The sequence below is a fragment of the Myotis lucifugus genome, unplaced genomic scaffold, assembly GCF_000147115.1.
Source record: "Myotis lucifugus unplaced genomic scaffold, Myoluc2.0 scaffold_305, whole genome shotgun sequence".
NCBI lineage: Eukaryota > Metazoa > Chordata > Mammalia > Chiroptera > Vespertilionidae > Myotis > Myotis lucifugus.
The window spans coordinates 1,319,856-1,335,107 of NW_005871353.1; the positions used below are offsets into that span (position 1 = coordinate 1,319,856).

General features: G+C 40.6%; 1 protein-coding gene across 1 annotated transcript in view; it reads right to left on the reverse strand.

Annotated features, from left to right (window-relative positions):
* Positions 1–15,252, reverse strand: part of LOC102442706 (receptor-type tyrosine-protein phosphatase delta) — an 83,132-nt gene that overhangs the window by 56,844 nt on the left and 11,036 nt on the right. Inside the window, exon 2 of the mRNA XM_014465667.1 lies at positions 7,267–7,442. Within this exon, the coding sequence (XP_014321153.1) occupies positions 7,267–7,442 (176 nt within the window). The remainder of the gene's footprint in view (positions 1–7,266; positions 7,443–15,252) is intronic.

Consider the following 15,252-nt stretch of genomic DNA (forward strand, 5'->3'; position numbering starts at 1 on the left):
AGTTAAGCCCCCATGGCTCAGAATCAGTGCCTCGAAAGAGACCCCAGAGAGCCCTCTTACCCCTCCCATCACAGGAGGACATAGTGAGAAGGCAGCTGTCTATGAATCAGAAAGTTGATCCTCAACAAACACTGATTCTGCCGGTGTTTTGATCTTAAATTTCCCAGCCTTTGGAATGGTGGGAAAGAAATGCCTGTAGTTTACAAATCGCCCAGTCCATGGTATTCTGCGAGAGCAGCCCGAACAGACTAAGAAAATGTGTCTGCCAAAAGTTAACAGAGTTGCTGCACTAAACTTTTCCAATGACCTCTCCCATTAAACTGAGTGTCATTACCTCTCCCGTTTCTGTATTGTAAGCAGAGGGCAATCGTGTGAAATGCCCCTTTGCAGTGGCCGGGTCTGGCTTGAGTCCTTCGTGTTTGCGCCTGGGTTCTAATCATTCCTGGCAGTGGCCGGGTGCTCCACACAGCCCTGCTGCCACCTCTGCTTCTGCCCTGGTCTGCCCAGTGGCTGCCACTGGCCCAGAAACATGCCCACATCCTTACCCCTGAGCAATATCACTAGTGGCACAAAGTTTCAATAAAAAGGTATTTCCATACACCAGCCAGTATTTTAACAGTCAGTACAACTGCACTGATGCATACCAGCTAAACATCAGCCTTGCCTGAGACTAGAGACCAATCTATACTTCCCAAAACCTTAAAATGACCTAATCCAGCCTGGGATGGCTATAAACACGGCTTCAGAGAATGAGAAGGGCTTTGCAGAAGTCATCAGAGTCCAGTTTTATCTCCTCTTCCAAGTCCAGCTCTTTCTTTAGGCTGTGATGCCTCCAACTCACTTTGCTAGGAATGTTCTGAGCCAGATCTGTTGGCTTCCATTGTAAATAGAGGAGGCAGGGTAGGAAAGAGGTAGAAAATCCAGGAAGCTAACAAACAATAGGAAATTGGTGGGATTCTTTTTCTTTTATCTGACACTATGTCTGTTGACAAGAGAAAACCAAGAGTATGGGACTTGCCAGATAAGGAGCCAAACATCCGTTAGGTTGCCAACTCGAGCATCATCCTTTTTGTTGCTTGTGTCCTATTTACATTACGTATCCAACACTTTTCAAAAACAATCCCATACATCACGCAGACTCCAAAGGCAATGTTTGTACTGCCGTTCCTATAGCTGCTCAAGGAAAAAGCAGTTTCTGCTGCTCTAGATAGGCAGCGCTTCAGGCTGCAGTTGGAGAAATTAAATGTTCAAGGCCTTTGGCGCTTCCAGTTCTATTTGGAAGAGGACAAAGACCTGGCATTTGGAAAGCATTTGTTCTCCATTAAACTTACCGAACCTTGACAAACCAGAGGGGCCAAGAATTAGTCTGCCGTTGGCCAAGGCTGGGCCGTCCCAAACCGATAACGACAATGAAAACAGTAACACTGCCATTTATAATCTTCAACCGGATTCTGCCTTCATTTAACCCTGCATGACCTCCCAATCTGAAAAGAATCTCAAGATTTGTTTTATAGGAAAACAAGAAAACGTTTGACCACCATCTCTATTTTTTTTTTGAGCTTTTTGCCTGCAATTGCCATCTTGCCTTTAGGCCATAGAACCAAATGTGTGTCTCCATCCCAACTTCAGTCTCATTCAGGGGAAATTTACTAAAGTGACATTCAAAGACTAGAGAGGACATAGGAAGAGCAAGTGTACATCAAGGTCAGAAGTGTTTCAGTGGCCAAATGCCAAATCTCCATACTCTAATTCCATAATTTAGTATAGAGAACTTTGATCATTCTCTGGCCTAAGATGAACAAAAGTCACGATGCACAAAACATTTGATCTGCTCTAGCAATGAATACCATCAAATGGTTTTCAAGATACTCAAGATACTCTATTTCAAAACCGAAAATAGGATTTAGCTAGCTTGGAAATCACGTCTATCTCTATGCTAATACTACACATCAGTGTGGCTCACAATGGATGATAATTCAAATCATGAATCACATCCTGTTTGTTGACTGTCAAAATTTCACTCCTCATCCTCAACATTTACGGCACTAAGTACCACCACAGTCACAGCTCTTTAAGTGAACCAACTCCCACTCTAAAGCTTGGAAGACACAGAATCAACAATGAGTGTCAACTCTGGGCAGTAACTGAAGGCAGGCCCGTGAGAAGGTGAGAACTAGTGAAAGCCAAATAAGCCATGTCAGCTTCTAACACTAAACAAGGCTGCTTAAGGATTTGCCAAGCATGAGGTTTGCCCATTCCCTCTGACCTGTGTGCCTCACATGGGAAACAAAGCAGAGGAGAAGTAGTGAAAAGCAGATAAAGGAAGAAAAAAAAAGTGGACAATCATCAACAAAACAATAAAGCTTCCTGGGCCAGGAATCACCTTGGCAAATACCACCTTGGAGACTCCAATTCTTCAAGTGAGACTGCCAATCATGTTTCCCAGTTGCCCACAAATAACAACCTTGGAGTGGAACTCCCAGCTGTATATATTTTACTCCCTTACCATGTTTCATTTTTTCCGAACTTTTTCCCCTCTACATGTGGTTGCCCAAACCAATTCATGTGCTCACTGGCATGTTATGAAACATGGAAACAATTAGAGACCACATTCTAGGGCACCAGAATGATCTTCTACAGAATCAATGAACTACGCAGAACTTGAGAGCATTTGGCAAAAAAGATGGAAACTGTGGAATAAAACCCACTAACCGTATCTCATGTCATAGTACATTTTACAAGGCTTTAACTTGACCTGCATTTCAGGCAGGAATCATATTTTAACTTCAAAATCTCCAGATTTTAGCCTTTTATTTTATTTTGTTTCTTTATCTATCTGGATGACACTCATAGAAAACACTCAATATATAATACACATTTCCTCTTTGGGGTTGAAAACAGTGTATTTATCATACAAACAGTCTTTTCAGGTAGGTTTGCGATCCTAACTGAATAGGGGGATAGTATTATTTTAAAATCAAAGAACTTAAGTTTTCAAGTGGCCAACTGAAGTCCTAAGTCATACCTCACAGAACTAAGACCTTAGCCATTCAAACCAAAGAATGGTCAGTTCCCTCACAAAAGGCCAATTAAACTTCGAACACCTGCTAATGACTCCAGTGGCCCTTTGTGTGAATCAGCTGCTGTAGCTCAGCAAGGGTTACAAGCTTTTGCTGCTTTATCAACAGTGACAAGGTAAGAGTGAGCCAAGCCTGGGCAAAACAGAAAGCTGGAAAAAACAGGTAATAGGTCTTAAGTAGAGAATGCCCTAGCATCATCAAGTCAATAAGAATGGGGAAGAAACGTGGTATCTAGAATACATGGACTTTACTGACAATTATTACCACATGTAACTCATATCAATATCACTCACTATTTTTATATTGTACTAGAGGCCCGATGCATGACATTTGTGCACTGGTGTGTGTGTTGGGGGGAGTCCCTCAATCTGGCCTCTGCCCTCTCGCAGTCCGGAAACCCTCAGGGGATGTCCATCTGATGGCTTAGGCCCACACCCCGTGGTTGTTCCACCGTTCGGCTGATTTGTATATTAGCCTTTTATTATATAGGATTCCTTCAAGATATGGCTGCAATGAAAGTAGCAGCCACAGTAGCCATGGTCTTTTTGAAGACTGATGAATGAGTTTCTGCATCCATTCTGGAGAGTCTGTCCTGGGGAAAGGCAAGTGCAAAAACCCCCACACAAAATGCCCATGTTCTCAGCCACACTCTCCTCTGGACCATAATGCATGGGTGTGTTACACTGGGAACAGTTGGCAGGATCCGCCATGTGCAGTGACTCTATGAACTTGGTCAGGATTCACTGTCAATCACAGAAAATCAAACTCATTTCATTTGGAAACAAAAAATTTAATTATTTGGAAGACAGCTTTAGGAGGAAGTAAAGTTGTAATGGTAAAGCCTCCAATTTCTCTCTCTCAAACCAAACAATAATAGTTGAGAGTCATTGAGCCATCTTGTCACATTCTTTATCTCAGTCAATACCAACAGCAGTCCTTGCATGCAAGTCAAAAGGGAGAAATGAGACTTTGAGGCCTCTAGTAAGTTGCTCATTATTACATAGCGAGTAAGCACTAGAATCTTAATCTAAACCCAGACATTTGACTGTGAGACAGCCCTACTTGGAACTGTCTTGTAGCTTCCCCTTTCTCTGACGGTGATGTCCCCAGAGTCTTGTGTAACATTATGTTATCCTCTCTTCCCTTTCCTTTTCTTCTCTCTTCTCCACCCCAAATCTCGTCAACACGTATTCCTATGTACTTGTAATACACGTAAGTGTTTAGACACACACACACACACACACACACACACACACACACACACACACACACTTTCCCCCATGTACCAAGGAGATGAATATTATTTCAAGAACCTGAGCCTTAATCAAAATAAGAAACTTTTAGGTTTCAGCCCTTGGAGAGGCGATTCATTTAAACTACCCGGACCACTTCCATTTATGAGGGAGACTACAGACAATTCCTAACTAAAGCCAAAGTAGTTCAAACGTCTGCTTTGAAGTTGGCTGCTGGGAATTGAGAATTCATTGAGACTTCAGGTCAGCCACATAAGCCACAAAGTTCCTCAAGTATGGAGCTATATATTTCAGCAACAGTTAACCACTATACAACATTGTTTTTACAGTGAAACTCAATCCAAGGTCTTGTTTGAGAATGCAGGAATGCCTAGCCCTTTCTCCCTGAGACTTTAGGTGAAGAAGACACTTCATAGGGAAAAGGTGAGGTGGGTGGATGTGAAGGAGAAAGATGGAAGAACAGGTGACATAATTTGGGGCACCAGATCTCTCTGTTGCATTTGGTCATTTATTCTCCAGTGTTCCAGGCTAGAGAACAAAGGTCTTTGGGGCTTTAGGGATCAGGGCTCATTGCTATGAGCAGATTGATAATGGTTGGAACTCCTCAGTATTGGCTTATGCAGGTCATCACAAGTTTGGGTACAGGCTGAATCACCACAGAATAAAAATCACAAGACAGCATTTTAATTGGCCTCCTTTAGGCCATTTAACAAAGAGAAAGCTAACTTGCAAGAGCAAAGAGTAATTAATGAAGGGAGGAAACAGAGGTTCCTTTAGTGACTTCCAAATAAGTTCCTCTGTCTAAGGTGGGGGGTGGGGGGAGTAGCCTGCAACATAAAGATAAACCGCAGGTATTGAAGTCACAATGCCTTCCGTCAAGAACTGCTCATTACCATCAGATGCCGCGGTGGCAGAGGGGCCAGTGAGAACTAACTTTATTATTAGAAGCAATTAGGGAGAAAAGGGGAAGAATTTCATTTGGTTATTTCAAAACAAGTTTCTGTGCATAGTTTAATGAAGGCCTGCAGTGTCAAGATAAAATGTGTGTTTTACTGAAAACAGCTTTTGCAAATGACTGCTTGTTACAAGCCGGTCTCTCCCAGCAGAGTGGTCCGGGTAGGTTGGATTTACATGCATGCCAAAGTGGAAGCGTTTAGCTGTCTCAGCTTCACAGAAGTGTTACCAGGCAGCATGGACCAATGGTAAAGCACGTGTGTTCTGGATTCAGACTGTGTCTTCAATTCCTAATACTGCCCTGGTAGCTAAATGACCTTGGGTGACCTTCTGGAATGTTCTAGCCAGAGTTTACTCCTATATAAAGTGGAGATCGTGGTAGTATATATCTCAGAGGGTGGTTGAGAAATAGCAATATACCTAATATGTGTTAGCACTGTTATAATTATTAACAGGTATATTCAAGAATCATTTGGGTAGGGCAGTGGTTGGCAAACTGCAGCCCCTTGAGTGTGGCTCTTCTACAAAATACCACGTGTGGGCGCGCAAGTACAGTGCGATTGAAACTTCCTGGCCACACTCAAGGGGCCAAAGAGCGCATGTGGCTCACGAGCCGCAGTTTGCCGACCACTGGGGTAGGGGGTTGTTGTTAAAGAAAGGGCTTGCTGTATAAGGGGTACCCTAAGTACAAATCAATAATAGGTCCATTTATATCTTTTGGCGTTAGCATGTAAAGGTACTTGTCTTCAGAGTCATAACAATTTTTTATCTAAATTCATTTCAGACAATATTTCAATATGTCTATAGAATCCACATGTTTTAAAAAGATCTGATTTTTTTTTAAATTTTTTTTTTTAGTTTTGCAAAACCAGTTGTGAAACATCTCTTTTTATTGCTCCACTCCTTATCTGTAAGGTAACAGCTGGGACTTTTTGTATTTTCCTAAGTCTGAGCTTTTTCCTTAGAAATCCTCTTGGCAGCTTTCACCTCTTCCGTCACATACAGACCGAGGCTGAGAGAAGCTGCCATGAACTGCGCTTGGACCATTTGGAAAGCCTCAGCTATCACACAGCAAATGGGGAGGTGGGGCTTGGCTTCCTTCTGCATATCCACTGTGAGCTGCTGTGACCACTCTGAGAGACCTCTCAGTGGTGGTTTCAAACTCTCCCCCGCATGCCCCACTCTTCAGCGAGAGGTACTGTCCTCTTCAGCGATTTTTCAGAGACTTCTTCATTAAATTCTCAAGATTTAAAGATTGACTTTCAAAAAAAACAATATTGACTTCCATCCGTTGGCTACAATATCTGCTTATTTTCCTGGGAATATGGCTTACCCATTATGTTTTGGTTTCGCAAATCAGCAGCATTTAACTAACGTGCCATGTACCATAATATTAGATCCATATGATGCCTGCAACTCCTTCCTTGGACCTTAATAAGCAATGACTATAATATTAAAATCTACTCATTTTGGAGAAGGCTAAACTAGCAAAATACCCTCTACACGTTTATTTTTCTGGCTTCCCTGAGTTAATTTACACAATTTGAATAATTTAAATAAGAGCCTGTGTCACATGATTTTAGATCTTATGCTTCAGATTGTGGGAAACGAAAAGTTAAAAATACTGGGAAGTAGATATTGGTGAAATTCTCCCCCAAAGTCTGTGTGTTCGATAAATGTTTTTGAAAGAGTTAGTGCAAGCTAATAACTATTTTCTCTAACCAAGTTATCTACTTCTTTGAGTAATAATTTTTTGTTTGTTTTAGGGATCACACACATTGTAACATGAAAGAATTTCACTTTTGAAAGACTCAGAAGTATTGAGGAATGGTTGGATCAGAGTTGTTGATGACCATTCACAATAATGTCAATCAGAAGGTCAGAGCTTAAGGTTAGATTCTGAACAGAATAAAATATGCAACACTGGGAGTATCTAAGGGAAGATTTTTCAGAGGGAAGAGGCAGATATTTATTCTTACCCTGGATCGTTCTTCTAGTTTTGTCATCATGACAACTGTGGCACTCCGTTGCTCCCATATCATTCTCCAAAAGTCCCCGAATGTTTCAGGGAGAGATCCCTGTGTTGCAATGTAGGCGTTTTGCTTCCTGTAACCATCTATGTAGTTGGCATTCACATAGTCACTTCCTGGGATGCCTGCAAAGGAGGAATGTTATTCAACTAAGTGAGCGTATCACAAGAGGAAATAACCTGGGAGACAGCCTAATGGCATTGTCCATTGCTGTTCCACACTACTCTAGAGGACTCACAGTGATGTATTAGAATTTGGGTTCTAAGCAAGATTCAGAACAGGTCTAATAGAGTTAAATAAATGCAATGTTTGAGTTGTTAGGTCTTTATAAAATGACAAGGTGGACTACCAAAGAAAGAACAACACAACTGAGTGTCCACAGAATGCCTTCTCTCATATTGTCCTTTTCCATTGCATTAGTAAAATAGAGCTTGTAAAGGAGAATAAACAATTATCTGGTCACATTCCTCACTCATTCTCTTCCTCTTTCCCAGACAAAAACTAAATAAAATAATGCCTGGGACTGAAAAATGTGATACAGCATGTCGTAATGGTGAAAAATTCACTGCAGATTTCACAAACAGGGAACTCATTTAATCCTCACAACAACTCTATAAAGTGAGTCCTGTGATGATCTTCCTTTCACAGAAGATTAAACTGAGATGCACAGCGTTTGAAAACTTGCTGGAGTTGGTGGAGTCTGGTTTAATTATAGATAGGCAGTCTGCTATGACTTTGTCCTAACCTCTGCAGAGTATTGCTTCTCGTTTAAACCTCATGGGGTTGTTGTATCACATGAACCTCTCTTTGGATTATGACAGTTGCCTCCTAATTGGTTGTCCCACTTCTACTTTTATCCTTTGCAGTCTGTTCTCCATCTAGCATGAGAGCAATTTTTAAAGGCATAATTCAGACAATGTAACATCTCTTCTGCAAACCCAACCATGGCTTCCCTGTACACTTCAAATAAAATTCACATGCTCAACAATGGCTACAAGGCTCTGCCCTTCTCCAGACTAATCTCATTCCCTTCACCTTCTAAGCTTCTAAACTCTAGACTCTGCTTCATTTGAGAAAACAATGCTCTCTTACTGTAGTGCCATCCCACATCCTGGAACACACCCTGTCTCCTTCCCATTGTAAAATGTTCGCCTCCATCTCAGAAGGCCTGCCCTTTGCACCTTGGGACCACAGGACTCCCTTGGCAATTCTGACTCCCTTGGCAATTGTAATACATTATATATTACAAACTATAACTACATATTTGTTTGTTGGCTTGTTTATTGCCCATTTTGACCTCCAGATCATGTCTCTTTTATTCAACTGTGCTATTCCTAATGACAAAAAGAGTAAATAATTTTTTCCAGTTCCAACATTTAATAAGTAGCAGAGCTATAACTTAATGCAGATATTCTGATTGAAAGTCTAATTTTCCCTCAGAATAATGCCTTTAAGAGAAATATGGGCAAGTCTGCGCTTCTTCCAGGGAGAGTGGCCAGAGTGATTAAGAAGATGAAATCTATTCCATATAAGAAAGGAATATATAGTACAACTTGGCAAAGAAAAAGGTAAGGGTTGGGGGTAAGATCTGCCCATGTGTATCTGAAGAGAGGTTCAGGTTTATTCTGTTGAAACCCACGTTTTTCAACTCTGAAGGATATAACTGCAGAGATGTGGAGTTTATCTCCAATATAATAAAGAATTTTAAATAGAATCAAAAAGGGAATAGATTTCCTCGGGAGGTAACAAGTTGCCACTCCTGGAGGGGGACGAGGACTTTCCAGTGATATCACCGTGACATGGGAGGCAGTGTTAGAACGTGCACATGGTTCCTTTTTTTGCTCTGGGAAAACATGGGTCTTGGGTTTGTGGAAAAAATATTTTTTTATAAGGAAACATATGCTGTTCCCAAGCTAAAATTATTATATTTCACTGATTGCCACTTTCAATTACTTTGAGTGATTTTCTGACTCCAGTTGTAAAACTGATCCTCTCAAGAAAAGTAATGAAAGTCAGATGGAAACTACTGAGCTTCGAGAGGAACACATGGATGTAGAATACCACCGGCATCAGTGAAAAGCCTTTTGAGCAAACAGGCTTTTGCTCAGTTGGTTGTAACATTATTCATCTATTACAGCCACTCAAGAAACAGTTGGGATCCTGGCAGCCCTTTGTTGATAAAGATCCTATTCCTTCCCGACACGAAATTATTGTAGATTCAAAGGACAGTTTAAATAAAGTCCTCAGGTTACAGCTACTGGGAAGCAACACATCTACATGTCCACAATATTTGTTTCTGAGACAATAATAAATCTATAACACAAGAAAAGCCCACTTTCTAAATTTTAATTTAGCAGTTAGTAACGTTTAAAAACACATAAAAAGGTGTTTGGCTATGGCCCTCACTCAGCTGTGAACATTACACAAAACTTTTTTCCAAAATTCAAACTGGAGAAATCCGGGTTAATGACTCAGAAAACACATCAACTGGACACGGCCATGTCATCTTCATCAAGCATCACAGATGTGTTTGAACGATGGTGCTGAGGACAGGGGCTGATGGACACGGGACTCAGATCTAAAGTCAGGGAACCACGCCTGTCCAACATTGAGTGATGAGGTAGGGAACCGTTTTCAGACCTACTGCTCAAGCTTGAATAATAAGTTACTATTAATGTTTAGGGTGAATGGGTTGCTACTGCATAATGATTGCACTTCCCAGAAATAAAAATACAAAACTTCTGCCTGAAAACTACGAGGCACCTGGGATCAAAACTGTATCACCAAATGCTTTATGAATTTGGGACTTGACATTTTGAAAAGAAGAGAATGAAAAACAACATTTCAGCAGTTGGTAGAGGTCATTATTAGGCTAATGTTTGCATCCTGAAAGAATGCTGAGGCGCCTCTTCTGTTTGGACCCTTTTCTCTAAGGAGGTTGCGCCTGAAATGAAAGCATCCTCCCGCAAATCCCTTAACCCACTTGGGCAAAATGACATTCCATGTAAGTTCTCTCTCCATGTCCTTTGCAACGTGGAGAAGTGAGAGAGGGCTTTGTTCTCTAGAAGCTCTCAGATCTAATGTGGCCTATATTCATGCAACCCAACATAACAGGCTGTGTGGAAAGATGAATGAAAAAAGATTTTCGAAAGGGCGGTGGCTTGCCCTTCTAAAAATATGAACCCTAGATTGGAAGCGGAAGTTACAAAGCAGCGTGGTTTTAAGTCGACGAGGCCTTAGTTTTCAACGCACCATATTCTGAAAAAGTTTTCAACCAACCCTGGCCTGTTGGGGGGCAGCGGGAAGGGAGCGTCACAGACTGGCTTTCCGAGTGGGAGCCGTGAAATGCTTCTCAGTAGCTACTGATTGTGAGGTTTCCGCTGGGAGGTTGGAGGCTGGATCTACAAAGAGCATGCATCGTTTTGGGGTGATCTTCTCCAAGTCACACACATTTATTTATTTAATTTTCAGTCCCCTGCCTTATCTGGACAATGATTTGCATCTGCTAATGCAACACTAATAAGAGTGCACTTCTAATCTAAGAGAAGTGTATGAAAATTAATTGAATTCCTCCAGGGCTATGATAGATAGAAACCTAAATTATAATAGAGTACTGAAAGAATACCAAATTATTATAAATTAGCTGGTTAATTTTATTTCTTGGAGTGAAGAAGAACTCTGTTCAATACTATGATAATGCTGCTTGTCTTGTTGGAAAAACCTTAGGACTGTTACTGTCTCTTAGAGTCAGTATTAATGTCATTGCTCAAGAATAACTTAGGTCTAAAAGTTGATCTTTCCTAGGAATCCATAGGTTTATTATATTTATAAATATAATAAATTTCCATGTATTGTTTTAGGTGTACTCTCCAATTAATAGTCAAGGAAACAGTTCCAACACCAGTCATGCTTATCATTCTCATCTTGCAAGTGAGAAAGTGTAGGTTAGATCTTGGATTCATATTACACCAGTATACCCCATTCCTGTGTTGCAGGTATTTCATCAGTTAATGGACTATTCTATCTTGTGGTGCTTAAAAATATTACTTATATGTTTTATATTGGGTCTTTGTGTCTCAGATAAACTAAACTTGGAGCTGTAAAACTCAAGTTTTTAAGACTAACAAAGGTCGTGATGAGGTGAAAGATTAGTAGAGTTGGGCTTCTGTATTCTCAATGCATAACAAGCCACAGCAAACAGCTATTCCAACAGAATTCGGCCAGTTAAAGGCTCCCCTTTTATTTGCTGGGGATTGCTGGTTATAGCTCTCTGTGGAAAAATTAGTCTGGGCATGGACTTTGAGATCCACTCTTCTTTTAATTGCTTGCAGAACTTTGAAAATGTTATCAGGAGTTCAAAATGCAAGGGGCTCACTCTTCTTCTACATCTAAGGTTGGGATGAATAGAACAGGGCTCCCTGACTTTGTTCCCACATGTGTTTGAATAGTAACAGAAGGGGAGGAAGCCTTGGTAAAACGAAGCTATTCTCAAACGAATATTTGTGATGAATAATTACCAAAAAAAGGCTTTAAGACCTTGAAAACATTTGGCAATGTTAAAGAATATACTATATGAGTTGTTTTGTCATGACTGGGTTAAAATAAGGTTTTCTTTTGTGTATTTACTTGAGGAAGACCAATTGAACCAAGTGGATCTACTAAAAACAAACAAAACGGGAAAAAAAACCCCAAAAAAACCCAACTCGCTTTGCATTTGATTTTTCAAGTCAGTAGATAATTTTTTAAGAAAAGATTTCTCTTGCTGAGGAGTATTTAAAATTATGTTTTATAATAAGGCCTTATGCCCCGATATTAATTGGAAAAGCGAGACTAAAAATAGTATATGAATTATGTTATCGATGTGAAATTAGGTAATCATAAGGAGAATGCACCTTCTTTTGTGTTACTTGTCACTGTCAGGAAGTCCTGTGTGCCTTTTGAAGCCTTGGGACACTAAGCACTTGCTAAAAATTTAGAGACCTTGACTAGGAAACGGGACTCCTGCCTGGGCCACTGGCAGTTTGCTCTTTGCCATTAGGGCAGTTGTTCAGCTTGTCCAGACCGTTGATTGCTTATCTGCTAAACAAGGCATGTTGCACAAATTGATTCCCTCAAGTCCCTTTGAGTTCTAAAATAAAATGTCTCCCGGTAGTATTCTTAGCCTTCTTGGATTTGGAAATCTCTGTGAAGTTATTTTAAGATGAATAGAGGCTTTGTGTCTCTCAGATTAGGTAGGGACATTCTCTTTCAAGCTGATTTCTATTGCTTCTACCTCTGATGTGCTCACATGAGGTGTCTGTGTGTGTGTGTGTGTGTGTGTGTGTGTGTGTGTGTGTGTGTGTGTGACTGATGCTTCCAATTTTGATTAGAATCTGGTGGGTACAAAACAAACAAATTCAAAAACAAGAGAAGGTGGTGGGACTAGGCTAGTAGGTGGTCTGTTCAGGGAAAGAGCTCTCCTGAGGTGAGAATAAGGCAGCACTAGAGGAAAGGCAGAGTTCCATCCATGGCTCCTGGGGACATGTTGCTATAGCATTGTAAGTCCTCACCCATCCTCTTCCATAGGTTCTGCATGTTTAAGCAAAACAATATATAACAGAACCAATGACCACAGGCTAATTGATATAGACAAAAGGTAAGTTCCTAGGGTACAACATCCACATTAGCAGAAAACAACGCTAGTTATGGGCCTGCTCAGCTTAGTGGTTGACTTTACTCCAACTCAGCGTGGCATCAAACCCCAGATACAGTTATTTCCTTTCACTTCTACAAATCCTTAGTCAAGTTTGCATAAAAAATAAATTGGTTTTGATAAACTAGTTTATTCCCTGTTGTAAGACAGAAGTACTTAAGTGCAAATAAAGCACAAAGGCTAATTTTTTCCCCACATGAGTTCCATGATTCTTTTTTTATATTGGTTCCATTAAATTAAAAAATGTATTAAAAGCTACCTTTTATTCAGTAAATAAAGTCCCCTTCAATGCACAAACCATAAACAAATAAACAAACAAACAAATAATACCCCACCAAACAACAGTGAACTGTCGGTCAAGGCCTAGACTGAAATTTTTACAATTCACAATGCAGAAAAAAAAAATCTTACTTTGTTTGCTCACAGCAGCAAACTAGAGGAGAATGGAAAAATGAAACCTAATAAAACTTACTACAGATACATGTATTTAATTCCAAGACTACAGGCTTTCTTTCCCCTTCACTGGCACCGTGGCGGCCACCCATGGCTGTAGTAGGAAGAGCAAAATGAAGGACTTTCTTTGCCCGAGACAACAAATGCTTCTCACCAAGGCACAGTGCATCATCTGCCATGACATCCCCAGGTGGAACCTCAGTTTGGCAAATCACTCTCCGTTTCTATAGTACCCAGGGCAAGGTTTTTAGAAGTGTGCCTGGCTCTATGGGCACGGCAGCTCATCTCGGTGCATATTCATGGGGGAATGAGCAACTTCCAATGTATGAACCCTGCATCCACCTATGTTCCCTCCATGGTTTTTCTATATGTCTGCACTGCTGAGTGACTGGGTTACCACAGTGTCCCCAGGGAAGGATGTAGGCAATTGAATTGTCTTTGAATGTATTCCAAGATTAGCTACAAGTGTTGGGGACTTATCCGCACCTCTTTTGTAGTTGGGAAGCCCTCTGGCATGAGATAAAGCAGACCGAGGGCCAGCGCAGAATACCTTTTCAGCCACATCAGACTTTGGCAATTATTACAGGGCTTCATGCAGCAATGAGGTGTCAGATCCAGCAAGGAGTGTGATGACAGGAGCTCTGCCTGCATGTAGGAAACCCGCAGAGCCCGAGTCTCCTCATATATCACATGTATCCTAATATCACAGCAGCATTATCTTACTGGCCTTACCCAACGCCTCGGTGAGAATCAGCTGCGTCTATATATTTGAAACTTCTAAAATACTGCTGGGTACTAGCTATTCTTAAGATCGATATCATAAACAGAAATGAAACAGACCTATTCGTTCCTAAACATCCTGATGGAAAGTAATTCCAAATCTGAAAGGCCTCTTCCTATATTTTTTAAAAAAATCAATGGAGAGGACAAAAATAATTATTTTATATCTTCCCAGCAATGTACAACCTGTGCCTTTATTCTAACAATGAAGTCACACCAACCACAGCCTCAGAGCTGTGGGTTTCTCTACAGCCTCAGAGTAATGAGGTGCAGTCTGCATAGGTGTACAATAAAATTTTTAAATATCCCAATAACTGAACTAAAGACAAATGGAGATAAAAAAACTCGCAGAGCTTTCTGATTTACTGTTCGATTAGCTTCCTGAAAACAAGAGTAAAGAAAAAAGCCAACACAGCCAGCCATCTCTTAAAAATGCTATTCCCTCTTTCAGGTAAGAAATGGGACAGGTACGGGCTGAGGTCAGAGCCACACAGATCCCACACCAAGGCCCGGGCTGCATGCAGGAGAGAGGTTCTACTTAAACTGCTCACATTAGTCTTTACTCAGGCTGTAAGCATCTTGGGAAATGGTTCCCAGTTTCCAAAGGCTAAGTCGGATCTTGCTTTCTATTGAAGACTAATTAAGCTAGAAAAATTCGTGTGTGCACTGCTCCTTAAAGAGAAAGATGCTTTTACTTATTTAAAAAACATCACTGAAATAAACAGATTAAACTATGTCATGCCTGTAAACAATTAACTTGAAAAGGAAAGACTGAAAAATGTTAAAGAAACTATTGAATCAATGATTGATGTTCTGAACAATATGAGAAAAATAAACTCAACCAATAATTGGATGAGAATTAGGGGGGAAAAATATTTTTTTCCTTTTATTTCAGATGGGGCATATATTCCAGTCAATTTCAGTTTAAGCAGAATTTCTAGGGCAAAAATAATAAACAACAGGTGTCCACGAACTATTCACTAGTGCACAGGCTAACAGGAAAGACAGAA